The sequence below is a fragment of the Astyanax mexicanus genome, chromosome 4 (assembly GCF_023375975.1).
Source record: "Astyanax mexicanus isolate ESR-SI-001 chromosome 4, AstMex3_surface, whole genome shotgun sequence".
NCBI lineage: Eukaryota > Metazoa > Chordata > Actinopteri > Characiformes > Acestrorhamphidae > Astyanax > Astyanax mexicanus.
This window is the reverse complement of record NC_064411.1, coordinates 51,776,013-51,795,244: the sequence shown is the minus strand read 5'-3', so window position 1 is coordinate 51,795,244 and position 19,232 is coordinate 51,776,013. Positions and strand designations below refer to the sequence as shown.

General features: G+C 36.7%; 2 protein-coding genes across 3 annotated transcripts in view; both read right to left on the bottom strand.

Annotated features, from left to right (window-relative positions):
- hecw1b (HECT, C2 and WW domain containing E3 ubiquitin protein ligase 1b) overlaps nucleotides 1-10,947 on the bottom strand; it is a 295,654-nt gene extending 284,707 nt beyond the window's left edge. For both annotated transcript variants that reach the window (XR_007438544.1, XM_022678700.2), the window contains exon 1: nucleotides 10,666-10,947. Coding sequence is in view for 1 of the 2 variants with exons in the window: in XM_022678700.2 (XP_022534421.2) it covers nucleotides 10,666-10,695 (30 nt within the window). In the remaining variant the exon portion in view is untranslated. The remainder of the gene's footprint in view (nucleotides 1-10,665) is intronic.
- Nucleotides 10,948-14,679: 3,732 nt separating this feature from the next.
- On the bottom strand, nucleotides 14,680-18,217 carry ccr12a (chemokine (C-C motif) receptor 12a). Its single transcript, XM_015604413.3, has one exon. It carries the CDS (start codon nucleotides 18,075-18,077, stop codon nucleotides 16,929-16,931), a length of 1,149 nt encoding a protein of 382 aa, XP_015459899.2. The 5' UTR covers nucleotides 18,078-18,217; the 3' UTR covers nucleotides 14,680-16,928.
- Nucleotides 18,218-19,232: the final 1,015 nt, after the last annotated feature.

Below are 19,232 nucleotides of genomic sequence, written 5' to 3'. Positions count from 1 at the left end.
CCTTTTGCCATCATTTAATCCCCCGTGGTCAATGCTAAAATCTAGGGGTGTCACGATTCTCTAAATCCTCGATTCAATTTTATTTCCGATTTTAGGGTCACGATTCGATTCGATTCTCGATTTTCTTTTTTCTTTTTTTACAGCAGAGAGGCCTATGCCAGTTTTAGATTAGTCTATGGTCAGTCATTGGTTTGATTCATCAAATTTACAATATCTTATTTCAAAAAGGTGGGCTTGATATAAGTGATGCAAAGTGATACAAGTGATCTGTAATACACCACATTAGGCACTAATGGTCAAATTTAAATAATTTAATTAAGATATATATGTAATGCCATCTAGTGGCTTTTTTTGGTAGCAGCAGTGTGCACTATTAAAACAGCAATGTGCAACATAATAAAATAAATAAAATAAAAATACAGAAACAGTCATGTAAAAAATAATAGAACAATTAAAGCCTTAACAAACTGAACTCTATCCTACTATAACAGTTAAACATGAAAAATAAGACTTTAGGACTTTTTCAGTCCCTGAGAATGACAAGTTTATAATAATATAAAGATATATTATTAACTTTATCTGAGAGAAAGATTCTCCTTAAGGTACCAAAACTATTAACATATTTGAGTCTAGACAAAACAACTGTTATTTTTATATTTTAGAGCTTTTCTTTAAGAAGATGAGAATGTCCACATTCTCTGGAGAAAGAGCTGCTCTTTGAGCTACAGTGTGCTGCACCGTTTGCGGGAGGGATCGTCGATCCACTTTTTGACTTCGATGTTCGAGACCATGACATAATTTCGATCAATTTCAATGAAATATCGAAATCGTGACACCCCTACTAAAATCACTATTACTAACTGAACAGTGTGCACGACTTTCATTGTTTTTACTTTTACCAGACATGAATATACTTTAGAGTAGTCTGAGGAGAAATGAGTTTTATATTTCCTCTTTTTGGAACGCCCTGCCTCCACTTTCCCTGCCTTCGCAATGAACACATTCCATCCAGGAGGGCAGAAAAAACACTGCCCTCCCACACTAACCACTAAATGGCTGACTCACAGACTCTTTGTAGAGAACGGGCCAATCAGAACCATCTCTGTTTTGCATGCGCTTCATGAATATGCACAGGAGGGGAGCACTTGGGATGTCTGTAGTAGTAACATAATAAAACATATATTGCAGGGGTCTGCAATTAAGTTTGGCCGTGGGCCAGATATTTTCCAAGCCATTATGTGGCGGGCCACAAAAAAAAAATTCTGTTGTAAAAAATTAAGTGTAATGGGATGGAGTGTTACAGACTAGTAGCTCTCCAGCCCAGAGGGTTGTTGAACACAATTTCAGAACAGTTGATCTAAAAACAGGTAAAACCAAGAAGAAAGGAAAAAAATTAATATATATATATATATATATATATATATATATATATATATATATATATATATATATATATATATATATATATACACACCACTCCTCATGCGGGATCAAACCCGTGTCGTCAGGGTCGCTGTCTAATACACTACCGCTGCCCCGGCTAGTTAATTTGAGACATAGCTAGACAAAAACGCACTTATAAGGAGATAAGGAGCCCAAGAAAAGTGAGAACTGGCGGAAAGGGGAGGGATGTAAACAAAAGCTCTCCAGAGAAGCATTTTGTGTTTTTATTTATTTTTTCCTTATCGTTCATTATAGTTCAAACAACCTCACAAGCCAGATGTTTCATGCTTGCAGGTCCTGATATATTGTATCATAAATAGTCCTTAAATATTATTATACTACATTTTTTTCATATTGCTCAGCCCATCTCTATTGTATAATGCTGTGAGTAAATAACTGACCTTATTTTGTCCATGAATTTAGATTGAAATAAACCCAAATCTGGACAAAGAGGACAAAAATAGGCACAAGTGTAAGCAATATCTTTGCAGAGCACAGTCAGGACATCGGAGACAATGTCAGAAAAACGTCCAGATTAGCAAGCAGGAGGTGAGATGGAGTATTGTGTATTATGCACAGACAGTAGAGTACTGAGCATATACTGTATATACAGCACTGGTCAGAGATTCAGCAACTCTGAACAGAAGGACACTGAGAAAAACACACAAAAAGCACGTCACAGGTTACACTTAGTCTGAGATCAGATAACGGTGTGTGTGTGGGAGTGAATCTAATTGTAGAGCACTTTGTTAGAGATGAGAGATGTGTGTATTATTGAATATTATACAGTATTCAACCTGTGTACAGCATTTACATGCAAAAAAACAGCCTTGTTCTCTTTGTTCCCTTTAAAGGATATAATTGCTTTGTTACTCTGGTCTAGTGTCATTATATCAGTGGCATTTAAATGGTCTTAAAATTATAATAATATATCGTCCACAAATATTTTTTTATTGTTATAAGCCATAACTGCAATATGACTTAAAATAAATTAGTACAATAATCAGTCTTTTTCCATTTTCAGCAAAATATTTTCGGTTGCCAAATATGCTTGGTTGCCAAATATTCTGTGCATCCCTAACTACAGCCCTAAAAAAATTAAGAGACCACTTCAGTTTCTGAATCAGTTTCTCTGATTTTGCTATTTATAGGTTTATGTTTGAGTAAAATGAACATTGTTGTTTTATTCTATAAACTACAGACAACATTTATCCCAAATTCCAAATAAAAATATTGTCATTTAGAGCATTTATTTGCAGAAAATGAAAAATGGCTGAAATAACAAAAAAAAAAGATGCAGAGCGTTCAGACCTCAAATAATGCAAAAAAAAAAGTTCATATTCATAAAGAGTTTTAAGAGTTCAGAAATCAATATTTGGTGGAATAACCCTGGTTTTTAATCACAGTTTTCATGCATCTTGGCATAATGTTCTCCTCCACCAGTCTTACACACTGCTTTTGGATAACTTTATGCCTGCCCTCCTGGTGCAGAAATTCAAGCAGTTCAGTTTGGTTTGATGGCTTGTGATCATCCATCTTCCTCTTGATTATATTCCAGAGGTTTTCAATTTGGTAAAATCAAAGAAACACATCATTTTTAAGTGATCTCTTATTTTTTTACCAGAGCTGTATATGTCAGCACCAACTCAAGCTGTTTACTCTTTAAGTTAAAGTATAAAAGTAGTGGTTTTACTTATACTTAAAGTATAAAAGTAAAAGTAATGTAAGGAGAAAAAATAAAGCCATTAAGTCAGTAAAAAGTAGTTAGGAGTATTCAAATCAATAAAATGATAAGGGTGCCCATACTTTTGCACCGGTCAAATTTTGGTTTAATACATATTGCACATTTTCTGTTAGTACAATAAACCTCATTTCAATCCTGAAATATTACTGTGTCCATCAGTTATTAGATATATCAAACTGAAATGGCTGTTGCAAAAACCCAAATATTTAGAACTAGAAATGTTTAAGATTAATAGGGGTGCCCAAACTTTTCATATGACTGTATGTGCGAGCATCATCCTGCTCAAACATGCCATTTGAAAGCCCTGCCATGCAACACATATGATAGCAGGATGAAAAATAGGAGTAACGAGGCTATTTTTTTAAATGTAAGGAGTACAAAGTTCAGATAAATGTGTGAAAATTTAAGAAGTAGAAGTAAAAAAAACGTCTAAAAAGTAATAATTACTCCAGTAAAGTATAGATAACCAACATTTCTACTTAAGTAAGATAATAAAGTATTTGTACTTCATTACTTAACACCTCTTAAAACAAAAAAAAAACAAACAGAAAAAACCCTCCTTCCCTTTCTTTGCATTGTTCTAAACCCTGTTTCTTTTCCCCGATATACGATCCGTACATTGCGCTCCTTCATGCTGAGACCCTCAGGCCGCTGCAGCGGGCGGGTTTGTGTAGACAAGGCTAATGGATGCTTTTCCAGCGCGCTTAGCAATCGTCTCTGCCTGGGTTAAATTAATTATGATCATTAAACCCGTGGGAGCAGGGCTGAGTTAAGCCTGGCTGAGAAGCTGCTGGAGTCTTGCTGTGGCACGGGGATCCGTTACGTGGACACGGGCGGGGTCAGAGGAGCTGGCCGGCTGCCCGCTGGGGAACGGGTGCGCTGGGTGTGAGGGAATCTCAGCTACGCCTTCAGGAACCGAGTGTTTACTGGCCTTCTGACCTTCCTTAGACTATGAAGGAACACATAAGGAATCATGTAGTAACTTAAAAGTGTCAAACTAACCAAAATACTCTGTGAAGAAGCTTTTAGGTGCTCTGGAGAAAAAAAAGTATACTTAATTGTACTTAAAACATATTGAGAAATGTCTAAGTATGCTGTAAATATACTCAAAGATTGATGTACTTACTTAAAATATATTAAAAGTACATAATATTATGCTTTTATCAAATGTTTGAAAGTTAACTTTGATCATACTTTAAAAAAGGTAAAATATAGTGTATTTAAAATAAATAAATAGACTTCTACAAAGTACATTTTCTGTTTAATGTTATTTAATGTACTTCTAAAATACTTATTTTCAAATATACTCTCGTACACTTTTAGCAAACTGTTACAGTAGTTCACTTAAAATACAATGTATAGTGCAACTTTTTAGAAAGTAAATTAAATTACTACATTGGTAAAATGTTTTATAAACATATTTACGTTTTACATCAATATAACAGTAAAATGTATTTCAATGCTCTGTAATTAATGATCTGTAACTAATTTAAATGTCAAATAAAAAATGTAAAGTAAATTTGTAGCAAGCTAAACATTGTAGTACAGTATATTAAAATATATTTTAAAATATATTTTTATAACAAAAACCATGACTTTTTTAACGTTAGTGGTGAAGTAGCTAATGTTACTAGGGAGAGAACAAAATTAAGCTAATGTTAGCAGTGCGTTAGCTAACATACTAACGTTAGCACGTTAACGTTAGCTACGTTAACAAGGAGAGAACTAGGGTGAGCGGAGAGCTAGCTAACATTAGCTGCAAGCTACCTAACATGCTAAGATTAGCAGCGAGTTTGCTACATTACCGTGGAGAGAACTAATGTTATCTGCGAGCTTGCCAATATGCTAACATACTAATGTTAGCGGTGAGCTAGCTAACTGGAAGGTCTTGACTAAGACTATAATAAATAACAAATCATTTTAAGCTGCATTTGCTTAAATTATATTTATAGGGGTCTTAAAAAACAGAACAAAAAAGACTTTTAACAGCTTTAGCCGTTAGCTCAGATTAAAATGATTGGACTCTTCAGTCTCTTCAGTTTCAGCAGTGAAGAGAGTTAGAATTAGAATTAGAGGTCTGACAGGTGAAGAAGTGCAGTATTAAAGTCAGTGCTAAGATGATAAAATTCTGATATGAAGCAGAATTTTCTCATTTTCTGCCCAGTTTAATAATTTCCGTGGCCTTGCTAAACCCTGCCCTGCGATATTACAGACCTGCCACTGTGACCACACCGCCCCACGCCCCGCCACATAACTGCCAGCAGGACAAAACGGACCGTTCTAGAAGCTAATAGTCAATAAACATGCTCTAGCTGACTCACCCCAGGTCACCTAATCCACCTTCCTCATCTCTCTCTCTCTCTCCCTCTCTCTACTCTCTCTCTCCATCACCCTCCCTCCTCCTTTTCCCACTCTATCACTCTTTCTTTCAGCCAAAACGAGCAGCGCCGTGTCCTCGTCACCGTCTCCTCATCCCAGCATGAGTGAGTGTGTGTGACTCATGACTCCATGCATATTTAAAGTGTGTGTGGACACACACATATAGCTCAGAATGGCTCTACTCTTTTATCTGACCTACTAAAAGACACACACACATACACACACAGAGTAGCCCACTGCTCCACACACACACACACACACTGCTATTCTTAGGTATCCAGGTATTTGCGATGCTATCTGGCGGCGGTTCTGTCCTGCAGAGCGGGTGGTCAGCTGGTGGTCCTGGTGGTACAGTAAACTGAATAACTGTGATGTATTACTGGGGGTGGGAAAGACAATCATATCTGAGATAAGCTGCAATTATCTCGACATACGATTCAGAACTGATCTGTAAAACAGTATAAGTATAATGAATTGTATACAGGCTAATTCAGGTAAAGTAAATACTGGTACCAAATATAGCAAACTTTTTATTGCACTATAAAGATGCACTTAAAATCCTTTAATTTTCCCCAAAATCATCAGTGCACCTTATGTATAAAATTTATCAGTCAGGTATTAAGGAGCAGTAAAGTCACTCTGCTGAAGTACAGAGTTATACAGGAGTTTTAGTTTAGTTCTCCAGCACCGAGACTGGAGCAGCATTAGCATTAGCATTACCCGCTAACCACGCTAAGTGCTAGCTCTTTCATCATTCAGAGGCGAGTATATTAGACTGTATTCTGCGTGTTTACCGTGTTAAGACAAGCTAAGAGAGATAGCTAAAATCATCCTAGCTTACTTGAACACTTAGGGTTTCTTGGTGTAGCTCTATCGTATGGCATTCACTAGTGCTAACGGTTAACTGCTAATGCTAATGCTGCTGCACCCAGCCTTAGTGGAAATCTGGAAATCTTACTAACAGCTTACTGTAAATAAACATAAGTGCTTTACTCATCCTAATAAACTGTTTTTAGGATAGAAATCTGTGTAGATTTACATTCAGTGCTCATTTCACTTTATTTTATTTTTTTTCTTAAGAATTACAGTTTTGTTTACTTAACGTACGTAACGCCACCCAGTGGCAACTCCCCTGTTGCTTACTACTGTCGCATAATGTGCCTTATTATCCGGTGCGCCTTATAGTGTGAAAAATACGTTAGTATAAATCTGCACTGGGATGCTTATTGCCAATTTACACCCTGCCAACAGTCAATTTTTTTTTTTTTACATCTCCTGCCCATGTCGTTTAAATAGCAACAGCGCTTGTTAAATGTCTATGCCGATGGGCGTGAGGTGTGTTCAAGTATATATCTGGCATATTGCTTTCTTGGAAACAGAAAACACAGGTGCGCCACTGATTGAATACAACCTAGACAGACGTCAACAGTCAGACGTTCATTGCTACCTTGGCAACACAGACGGGCTGCGCATACACCCCCTCCTTGTTCTACCTTAACAGCGCGAACAAGCAGGTCAGTTTCCTCTGATGAGAAGCATTGGACATGTTCAGGTAGCTGCACCGTTTAAATAGCAATCCACCAAAGTCAGAGTGCCGCTGGCTCTTAAAGGGAATGACAAGTGACTCGCTGATTGGTTTTTGCACGTTACACCCAAAACACACTCATGATTCATTAAGAGAATTAGTACATGCTCTTGCGCATTTCGAGTTACTTTTTTCCATCGTTATGATAGCAAAGACATACTGACACCCTAAATCTGACGGCACACTTAAAGATAGCAAAAATAGGGCCCGTTGTGTTGTTATATAATCCTAAAAATAAGTTTTCTTAAAGGCTATTTAGAATTGCATTGTTTTTCTTTACATCACAAAGAGATTGAATTCAAATGTATAAATTCTGTTGTTACCAAGTAACTCTATTTTAAAAAATGATTGATTAATTAACTCGAATTACTCGATTAAACAAAAATATCGATTAACTGCCTTGAGGAATCGTTTAATTAATAAAAAAAATTAAACCAATTGGTCATTCATCATTAAGTGAAATTTCTTGTTTTCTCTTGTGTATTTTAAATTGCTTTTTAGGCAAGCAAATATGTTTTATTCGATTACTCGAATCGTTTTTTTTTAGTAGCTGCAGCCCTACTGTATATTGTAATTTATTGTTATAATCTTCGGCAGTGGTCAGTGAAAAACAATACAATATAATCTGACGTACAAATCTTACGTACAAACGCATCCAAATAATCGTTTTCGCTTCGTTTTATTGATCCAAGCGATCAGACCACTCACTCTGAGGTCATCCTGACACTACAGTAAGTCCCGTAACCCTCAGGTGGTCCAGGCCGTTCAGGGAATTGAAACATACAGCGAGTAACACCCAAAAGCAGTCCGTATCGATCAGCACCGTCTTTGGCCGAAGGAGGGACGCTCTTTTGGCAGGAAGCGCAGCGGCCTACGCTGTGTTCCTCCCCCGAAGCCTGGCGCTCCCTCAGCGCTCGTTTTAGAGCGGATCAATACGCAGCGCGTCTGAAGGGCCTACACTCTCCCGCTCTTCCAGGCAGCATCACAACACAATCAATGCTAATCCATGCTAACCCTGCTGAACATCCACCGTATTTCACTGCTGAATCCCCCTCGTCCGTCGCTTCTGTCAAAGGTCATTAGAGACGGGACGCTTACAAGCTGTGGGAAGTATGGCACTTAATGTACAGCACGGGTAAGGGTGAGATATGAAGATGATATTTTATCATTACCGCGTTTTCTGCTTGACTGAGCATATTGGGATTATGGACCAAATTGTATAATCAAGAAAATGCATGTTTATTAAAACAAGAGTACAAATAGAGCGCAAAACACAAAATAATTAAATATTTTGTAAAAAATTGTAATAAAAAAGTATTGTGTCTTATCACCCAAATGTGGGAATTCGGGGCTGATGCCGATATCAGATATTACATATGTAGATACAGCTCTGTAAAAAATAAGAGACCACTTAAAAATGATGAATTTCTTTAATTTTCCCAAATTTAAAAACAACTGGAATATAATCAAGAGGAAGATGGATGATCACAAGCCATCAAACCAAACTGAACTGCTTGAATTTTCGCACCAGGAGTAAAGGCATAGAATTATCCAAAAGCAGTGTGTAAGACTGGTGGAGGAGAACATGATGCCAAGATGCATGAAAACTGTGATTAAAAATTAGGCATAATCCACCAAATAGTGAACATCTGAATTTGGGAGAAATGTTGTCCGTAGTTTACAGAATAAAGCAACAATGTTCATTTTACTCAAACATATACCTATAAATCTAGTAAAAAGCTAATGTCTCAGTTACTCCAACAAAAACATCCATGACTTTGGGAAAAAAAACAGCTGTTACAATATTTTTGAATAAATATTGTGATTATACATCACAGCCCACACTTTTTTTAGAAGCTGGCAATGGCTCTACACTGCAGCTTTAAGTCCTGCCATTCTAGCCATCAGAGTGACCTTTTTTGGGCCTACCTCAATCATAAGGACTCATCAACCTGGGACAGTTAAGTGCCTTTACAGTTATCACTCAACAATAGATAGTAACAAAGACCCATTCACTCACACACTTCACACGACTTAGCATAGCCATTTTAGCATGAGCAGTTTACATACCATGAATATTTTTGGTAAGTAAGCAAGAGGTTTTATTCATGTGGGAACAGTCAGAAGAGCTCTTCAGTGTGTGGCTCCTCATTTACCAATAATGATCTAATGATGTATGACATCATCTGGGAGCCTTAGTCTTATGCCTCTCCATGGACTGTTTAGTTAAATATATATATATATATATATGTATTACAGTATATTGCAACGTTCTCATTTGAAATTCATTATCGATACATGATGCCAAATATGAATATATTTATTAAAACAAAGGCACTCTAAACACCCTAAAACTCCCCCAATTTATCTTACTGATGTTTCTACTTTATTAATCATAATAAATCAAATACTCACAAAAAACTGCCTTCAATCTGTTGACAGGTTTTTGCTAGGTGGTTGCTAAGGTGTTGCCATGTGGTTTCTTTGCTGTTCCTCTAGGCTAAATGTTACTCATTCTGGGTGGGTATGGGATTCCTGTGCTGTGGTTGCTGTGGTGTTTCTAAGTAGTTGCTACAGTACGCCAGACTGAGCAGTTGCTATTGTGTTGCTAAGTGGTTGCAACTGTGTTGCTATGGTTGTGCCAGGTGGTTTCTATGTGGTCCCTTTCCTGGGTGGGTGCGGGGTCCCTGATGTTTGCTGTGATGTTCGTAAATAGTTATCTGAGTAGTTAGTGTGTTGCTAAGGGGTTCCATGCTGTTGCTTGTGCTGGTGGTTGCTGTGGTGTTCCTGAGTAGTAGCTATAGTACGCCAGGCTAAGTGGTTGCATTGGAGTTGCTCTGTGGTTACTGCTTAATTACTCTACATGGTGGGCATAATTAAATGAATACTAAATATCCTTATCAGAAACATATAACATATACATTGAGTATAGCAGAATTATATCATTGTTATCATGGGCAACGTATTGTGATAATATTACATAATATATAATATTAGATAATAGATAATATTACATATATATATTACATATATATATATATGTATTACATATATATATATATGTATACACTATATATATATATATATATATATATATATATATATGTATACATGTATACACATATATATATATATATATATATATATATATATATACACTGAGGTATAATGCATGAACTGCAATGGACAAGCCAAGTAAAACATCACAGCAACACACACACACACGACCAACCACCTATGTACACGTCCACACACACACACACAAGCACACACACACAAGCAAAGCTCCCTTCCCGCATCCCCCAATCTCACACACACACACACACACACACACACACACACAAAAGGACCGAGGCCTCTCTCTTCCCTACAGGGATGCTCACGTACGTACGCACGCGCGCACGCGCACACACACGCACCACACGACCAATAGCGCGCCACCGACTCCAATCTGCTGCATTCGAGCAAGGTGGGCCATCACAACACACACGCGCACACACACACACACGCTTACCTGGAACAGTATCACCTGGCTGTGAATCATGCTCCAAACGCCCCTCAAACGCGCGCGCCCATGCTCCGTGACAGCACCCTCACACACAGGCACACACACCCCGCACACACACTCCTCCTCCGCATCACACACTCCTCCTCCTCCTCAGCATCGCCCCGTTCACTCCGCGCTGATGGAGGGATGGAGGGATGCTGCATCCCGCTCCCCCTGCATCCTCCCAGAGTACCAACAGCACACGCTGACCAATGGGCGCGCCGCTCCTCTGCCGGCTCCGCCCCCACGCGCAGCGTCATCACGCACGCGCACGCACGCTCCACTGTTACGCACCGCAGATTATTTCCATTTATTTTATTATTTTTTTTGCGAATGTAAATTTAGGGATAGAGGGTCTGCTGCCACACACACACACACACACAAAGATAACAAAACCAACAGAAATAAAAATACATAATAAAAGACTAATTTAATTGAAATAACAAAAAGTCCCAATATTTTATTAGGAGTAACGTAAAAAAATTGTATATACCTTCATAAAGCCTTTTAAAAATATATATATTTTAGCCTTACACTTATTACTATATATAAACACTTATTATTGAAATGGAAAACAGTTATCTTTATTGTTATTGTTGTAATATTCTATCATAATAATAATATTAATATAATTTTCACAAAAAAATGATTTAGTGATTTTACTTAGTTTTTTATTTAAAAAATATATGTCATTACTTGATATTTGTACATTGACAACAATGTAGTGGTCAACTACCCTATAAAATTATTTGTTTATATTAAACAAATCGTTGGTATTGTTATTAACAGTTATTTTTAATAAGCTATATTATTATTATTATTATTATTATTATTATTATTATTATTATTAATATTATTATTATTATTATTATTATTATTATAAGTAGTAGTAGTAGTAGTAGTAGTAGTAGTAGTGGTGGTAGTAGTAGTAGTATATACATATAGTATGTTTATATACGTATAGTATGTTTACATAAAATGATCCTTAATTGAAATGGAAAACACTTGCTTATCCTTATTGTTATTGTTGTAATATTATGTCATTATAACAGTATTTATATAATTATCAATAAATATTAAAAATCTATTGATATGTTTTTATTTATTATTATTATTTTTTTAATTAAAACACATATCAATAGATCTTTAATGTTTATTGATAATAATATAATTATATACTATTTTGTGAAAATAGTATTTGAACTGAGATTTATTTATTAATATTATTGCAAAAAAACATTTATTTATTATTTTTCTCGTTTACAGAATACATGAAGGAAAAAGCTGCTCGTGAGCGACATCTAGCTGCCGGTAGCTGCTACAGGCTACAGGCTTCCACAACACTGAAGATTTCTACACAGTTTCTTCATTTTCGTCATATTTACTAAACCCCAGAGTCAGGTACAGTAACTAAACCCTAAACCCGTACTAAACTCAAATAAATAACCTTTCCTGTGTGAAATAATCACCGGAGTTGAAAAGAAAGCGTCTCAGAAACTGTTTCAGATTCTGAGGTAAATGCTAATACTTAACTAGCAAGCTAACTAGCTGGTTAGTATAGATAGGGGTTAATATGTAGCATATGCTAACACGGTGACTTTTGTAGTTTTACTTTTTTATTGTATTTTTAGAATATTTTTGGTATAAGACCTCATTAGGAAGTCTTAAATGGACTTAAAAAATAGTTTAGCCACAAATAAGACTTTAATGTTTCCTTAAATGTGTTGAAAATGCCAAGTTAGCTTACTGGTTTTACTTATTTAACTGCAGGCTGTATTGAAAACATGCAGTAGAGAAATGGGGAATTGTAAATTTAACAAAAAATGACTGAATAACCCCAAATTTGCACTGGGCCCTAATATTGGTGTATCGACATTTTTGTTTGTTTGTTTTTTGTTTGTGCAAAACTGTTAAATCACATAAACATTCTTGTTGTGAGCTTTTTGCCAATTGGTTATTATGAACGTCTCATTAAAAAGTCTTAAAAAGACTTAAATTATAATTTGTTCACAATGCAGATACACTAAAACAGTATACATATATATTTACAATAAATACTTGTATTTGTACTAATACTAATACACTACAACAATTGTTAAGTTTTAAATGGGTAAAAAAAGCCTCTAATGTTTCCTAAAATGTCTTAAAACTGCCAAGTTAGCTTACAGATTTTACTAATTTAACTGCAGGCTGTAATGAAAAGGTGCAGTAGAGAAATGGGGAATTATAAATTTAACAAAAAAACGACTGAATAACCCCAAATTTGCACTGGACCCTTATATTAGTGTATCAACATCATGCAGTCACATAAACATTGGTGTTTTCCATTTGCTTATTATTAACATCGCATTAAATATAATTAAAAAGACTGAAATTTCAATTTGTTCACAATGTAGATACGAAGCAGTATATATATATATACATATGTATTTGTACTAATACTACTACACTATAACCATTGTTAAATTTTAAATGGGTAAAAAAAAGCCTCTAATGTTTCTAATTTAACTGCAGGCTGAATTTAAACGGTGCAGTAGAGAAATGGAGAACTTAACATTTTCTGAGAAATGAGAATTTAACAAAAAAACGACTGAATAACCCCAAATTTGCACTGGACTCATATCAGTGTATCAACAGTTCCATTTTAGCTTGTCAGAAAATTGGTTTTGTAAGTTTTGTAATGTATGTATATATATATATATATATATATATATATATATATATATATATATATATTTATAAAACAGTAAAAATAATGTTTGACCTCCACAGTCCCCAGACCTTAACCTGATGAACTGAGATGGTGATTTGAGGTGATTTAATTGGGATTGAGCTGGAGCTTCACAGCGTGAAGGAAAAGCAGCAACTATTGTTCAGCACCTCCAGGAACTCCTTCTTTCAAGACGTTGAGAAAACTATTCCAGGTGACTCTACCTTCATTTAGAAGAATCTAAAGTATAAAATATATTCAGGTTTGTTTAACACTTTTTGTTTACAAAATAATTTCACATGCATTCCTGTATATAATATAATCTTTGATATATAATTTACAACGTAAAAAAAAAAATCATAAAAGGAAAGAAAACACACTTAAGCTGCCCTCATTGATGCACTAACATTAAGAAAAGTGTTTCAATGCTTTTGGCATGATTCTTTAACATCCTGACCTCAGTAATGCTTTTTCTTTTGTCACTGAATACAATCAAATACTCCTTACAGAACTTTTTCTAAATCTTTTACCATATAATCGGATAAGAATAAAAATGTATTTTCTGTTCTATTGGCTCACCAGAATATAAGGCGCATTATGTGACACTAGTAAGGAACAGGGGTGTTGCCATGTTTTCCTTCTAATTCAGCAGGTCTCACCGCTAAGTGTTGGTGGTGGGGTAGCTTAACTAAGTTAAGTAAGGCTAAGCTAAGCTAAGTAAACAAAACTGTAATTCTTAAAAAAACACTTTCTTTCAAAGTCAAACGAGCTCTGGATGTTTATATTTACACTTATTCCTCTCCTGAAAACTGTTTATTTGGGTGATTAAAGTGCTTCCATTTGTTTACAGTAAGCTTAGACACCTACATTTCTCCAGCACTAAGGCTGAAGAATTAGCATTAGCCAGCTAACAGCTAGTGCTAGCGATTAGCGGCTAATGCAGCCCAACAGCGCTACACTGAGGAAACCCTGAGTGTTCCGGTAAGCCAGGGTGATATTAGCTAGCGGTTCGTCCCACGCTGCTTGTTTTAACGCGGTAAACTGGCAGTCTACGTTAATGTTAATGCTGCTCCAGCAGTGCTAGCTGGGGTTAGCAGCAGGCTACAGGCCAATAACAGAACTAAACTGAAACTCCTGTATAACCTTATTACCTGACTGGTAAAATTCATACATAAGACACACTGATGATTTTTGGAAAAAATAAGGATTTTAAGTGTGCCTTATAGTGCAAAAAGTATGATAATAGAAAGATTATATCTCTGGAAAGTAGAGACAGTTACTCCAACAAATTTTAATCCTCTTATTTTCAGAAGAAACAGTGAGTGGGTGTCCCAATCCTTTTTTTGTACATAACAATGAGAATTAAAAGATAATGACAAAGAATTAGTAACAAAAAGTATATAAAAACAAAAGAGTTAGCCTGTTCTATAAAAATACATAAAAAGAAGTATAGACACATTAATTCTGGACTCAAGTACAAATGAGCAAAAGTAGCTATTATTTACTAGCTGCAAATACAGATGCAAAACTGTTTTAATTTGTCATTAATTCACCTTATTCCCCCCACTGGATGTCAACATGACTGCAGAAATAGGCTTCTCTAAAGGAAACATCCAGCACTGCAGGAGTCAGTAGGTTAATTAGGCCTCAGAGTTCTGTGGTTAACAGATTTTAAAGTTCAGCTCATGCGATTGCTTTAAACCACAGAAAAAAAGGTCTCCAGCGGATGCGGTTCAATGGTTTTAGGCGTGCCAGTAAGCAGGTTTACAACCACTCTTAATAAATCTGCAGAAAATCTACAAAAACACCTTGAATATAAAAATAATAGTTTTAAAAAGAATAAAATATAGGTGTGAATGCTCTGAACTTAATCTAACTTACTGCTAACATACTTTTTCTGACAGAATGCATGTTATTTAGCACAAAGTGCATGCAGTCATTTCTGACTTTCTGACAGACTTTAACACAGTGCCTGATAATATTCTCTAAAAATAAGATAATAACCTCCAAATACCTCCAAAATATTGACTGAAATTTACATTTAAGTCAATTTAAGTCAATAAATCTGTTTCCACCACCTTTCTGAATTACTGTCTCCTATGAGCACAATTCCTGTTCTAGTGCATGTTGTACCACTTTTACTAATTTGACATAACATACCAAAGTTTCTATAACATACTATGTACTGTATTTAAGTGAACTAAGTGAGTGAGCAGCCCTTACAATCAGATTGTATCAAAAAGTTGATTTTGTCGACTAATTGTTGCAGTTCTACTGTTTCTGCCTCAATCAGACAAATTTATCCATCATAAATTGGCTCTTATCAAGTAAATTTGACCCTTTTTCATGCTTTTATCACTAAACTCTTTTAAGTCTTACCCTTCGCTTCCTGTCTAATACAGTGCCTGGCCAAAAACAAAGTCTCCACCTGGATTTAAGTTAGTAAATATGGGGTTGATTGATGCTGCAGTTGGTCTGCAGGTTTAGGTTCAGCAACAGTATGTGCTGAAAGAATGAGGTCAGCTGACCTCAATACCTGAATATACTGCATATAGACCAGGTTATTCCTGGATCAATGGATTTTTGTGCTGGAATTGTGAAAGAGTTCAGGGTTCAGGGAGCATGAGATCATCATTTTCACACATGGATTGAGAGAGAGTTCACCACAGAGTTCAGATCTTAATCTCACTGAGAATCTTTGGGATGTGCTGGATGGAGAAGAGAGGCTTTGTGCAGTGGTCAGACTCTACCATCATCAATGCTGCTGCAAGATCTTGGTGAAAAATTATTAAATGAATGCAACACTGGATTAAAATAAATCTTGTGATATTTCAGATGCCACTTTAGACAAGCAACCTTTTTCACTTTACATTTCACTGTCTGTGGTGCTAATGTTATGGCTGATCAACGGTGTCCTTCTGCACCATCACTCTCAACATGCTGAAGCTGCAGTTCTGGCAGTATGTGGCAACCACAAAAACATAAAACATACACAAGTATAAGGATTTAACACTGTGTTACCCAACTTCCTCCTACGCTCCTTTTTTTTGACTCAGCTTCCACTCAAGCAGTTTCACAGTATTTGTGAAACACACATGAAAATGACACAGGTTTCGTAGCACTTGCGAAACACACACACACATTGTAAAAAAAATATGCGGTTTTAAGAAAATAGATAACAGATAGGTTTCTCTTAGAAGTTTGAATCAAATGAACTTTAGAAGAATACAGCTTTACCTTTTCCCTTCTAACCTTCTCACATCTTTTTTTGAGCATTAAATGGCAAGAGCACTGAATGGCAGCAATGTCTGTCGCAATGTTCTTCTCTGAAGGCTTAGTTAGAGTGGACATTCCAACCCTGCGCAACAAATCAATCATTTTTATATGCAATATTTGTTCATGTTCTCAAGCACCAGTAGGTGAAAAAAGCAATGCTGATCAATATCAGCATTCAACACTCTTTGCTGGCAAAGCAAAGCAGATAAAGATAGTTCCTCCCAACTTTAGAGTCTCCCCAGTTTTAGTAGTCAGTATTCGGGCTCTTGAAGGATGTGGTCCTGCTGCTCTGGGAGGACAGGATGGTTATCTTCAAGCATGGCACGTGCCTGGCCAGAAGTCTGAGGAAGTGGTTCTGGAACTTCTTCCCAACAAAGGTGTAGAAGATCGGGCTGATGCAGCAGTACAGGTAGGCGAAGTTCCGCGTGACGTACAAGGCGTAGTCCAAGCTGTTGGAGCAGCTGTTGTCCTCCGAGGTCAAGCGGATTGCCTTCAGGAGGATGACCAGGTTGTAGGGCGTCCAGCAGATGAAGAAGGTGAAGATTATGACGAAGATAAGCTTGACAGCCCTGCACTTCTCCCTCATGCGTGTGGAGACGATGCGGACAGTGATGCGTCCGTAGCAGTAGAAGACCATCATTAGGGGCAGCAGGAAAAATACACCGAACTGCTGGTAGTAGCCCAACAGCTGCCATTTAAGCATGGTTTTCTGACCATAGCCGGTCTCCTCGCACAGAAGGCCATCCGTCTTGCTGTCCCTCATGCCATAAAGGACCATGTCTTTGATGCTTGCCAGGATGCTGATGAGCCAGACGGCTCCAGACGAGGCAACGGCGTACACTCTCCGCCGGCTCTGGGCCGCCGTGATGGCGTGGACCACGGCCAGGTAGCGATCGAAGGTCATGAGGGTGAGGAACAAGATGGAGCTGGAGAAGCCGATCGAATACAGGCTGCCCACTAGTTTGCAGAGGACGGGACCGAATATCCATTGGGAACTGTGGTAGACGGCCCAGAAAGGCAAGCTGGATGCGAACAGCAGGTCAGAGATGACCAGGTTCAACAGGAAGATGTTGGTGACGGTGCTGAGCTTTTCAAACTTGTAGATGATGCACAGAACCAGGCCGTTGCCCAGCAGACTCAGCAAGAAGTTGAAGAAGTAGAACACGGGGAGGAACTTGGCACCGAAACGATTCACATCAGACTTCTCACACAGAGTCACCGGTCTATCTTTGACGTAGTCTTCATTGTTATCCTCAGTGCTGTTGTACTCGTCAAAAAAATTATTCACATAATCCAAGTCCATGGCTTCACAAGTTTGAAAATTTCCAGCAAAAAGGAGGAAAAAAACAAAAAAGCCAAAGTTAAGGTTCAGAGAAAATTGTGGTTTCTTCATGTCTGCAGAGCCCGTGGTCTGAAGTCGACACAGCGCAAACCGAAGACTCTTTCTTCTTAGCGAGGTGCAAAGAGACCAACGGAAAGCCAAGCTCTGAAACTCTGTGTGGCTTTCTTCAGACTGACAGAAAAGACTAACACCTCGACAAGTAGTGCTGCCTGCGCACCGCCAGAAAGAGGAACTGTAACCAACTTTACTGGAAACCCTAAAATCGTCTTTCTATTCCCATTTGCCAGATGTAGAAACGATTGTGAAGAGTGAAAAAAAAGAAATACTACTTAAAGACTATAATTACAGTACAGAACGGTATTAAAGACAAATTCACTCCAAATCAGAAATATACAAAAACAATAAAGATTTCTCTGTCCTGTCTGGTCAACTCAACTGGGATTTATTTGTTATATTATACATCCATTTATTTTAAGAATTTAAGCTCTACAACCCACTAAAACAATTGGGACATGAACAGTTTAGACCTAGTAATGTAGAAAGGTAGAAAAAAACTAAATAATTATATGATTTTAAATAGTTTACATTAACTGGTAATTAGGAGAACATGATTGAGAACCCTTATTTAACACTAGCTGATATCAGCATTAGAGTTTATATTCTCTACCCGAACTCAAGGTTCAAGAAAATGGTCTGATATGTAGGCCTACGTTTTTTAATGCAATTTTTTATTTTATATAAGGCTATGCCATGATAATCACAATATAGCAAAGTAACAAGAATACACTGTGATTGTAAAATAAAGCTGCAGAAGTTAGACTGTTATAATCATGAAGCACTGGCCTGGCCTGGTTAAATTGACAGATAATGAAAACCTTTTGGGGCAGAAATCAGAAAGTACAAGCATTTGCTTTATGGTATGGGCCGGGTCGGGCCCCTGTGAAAAAAGTATACTTAAATTATGCTGAAATTGGTCTGCAATTATTTTGGAACCACTAATTTGTACTTAATTACTACTTGTTTGTAAATCAAAAGGATACATTTGCAATACATTTATACTAAGTATACTAGTCATATGTTATTTGCACCACTATTTAATACAATTTAAGTGTATTTGTGTGAGCTGTTCAAATGAATATTAAAAATATATTAAAGGTGTGATTAAAATATAGATTTAACATCACATTCATTTTGAGGAGTGTATAT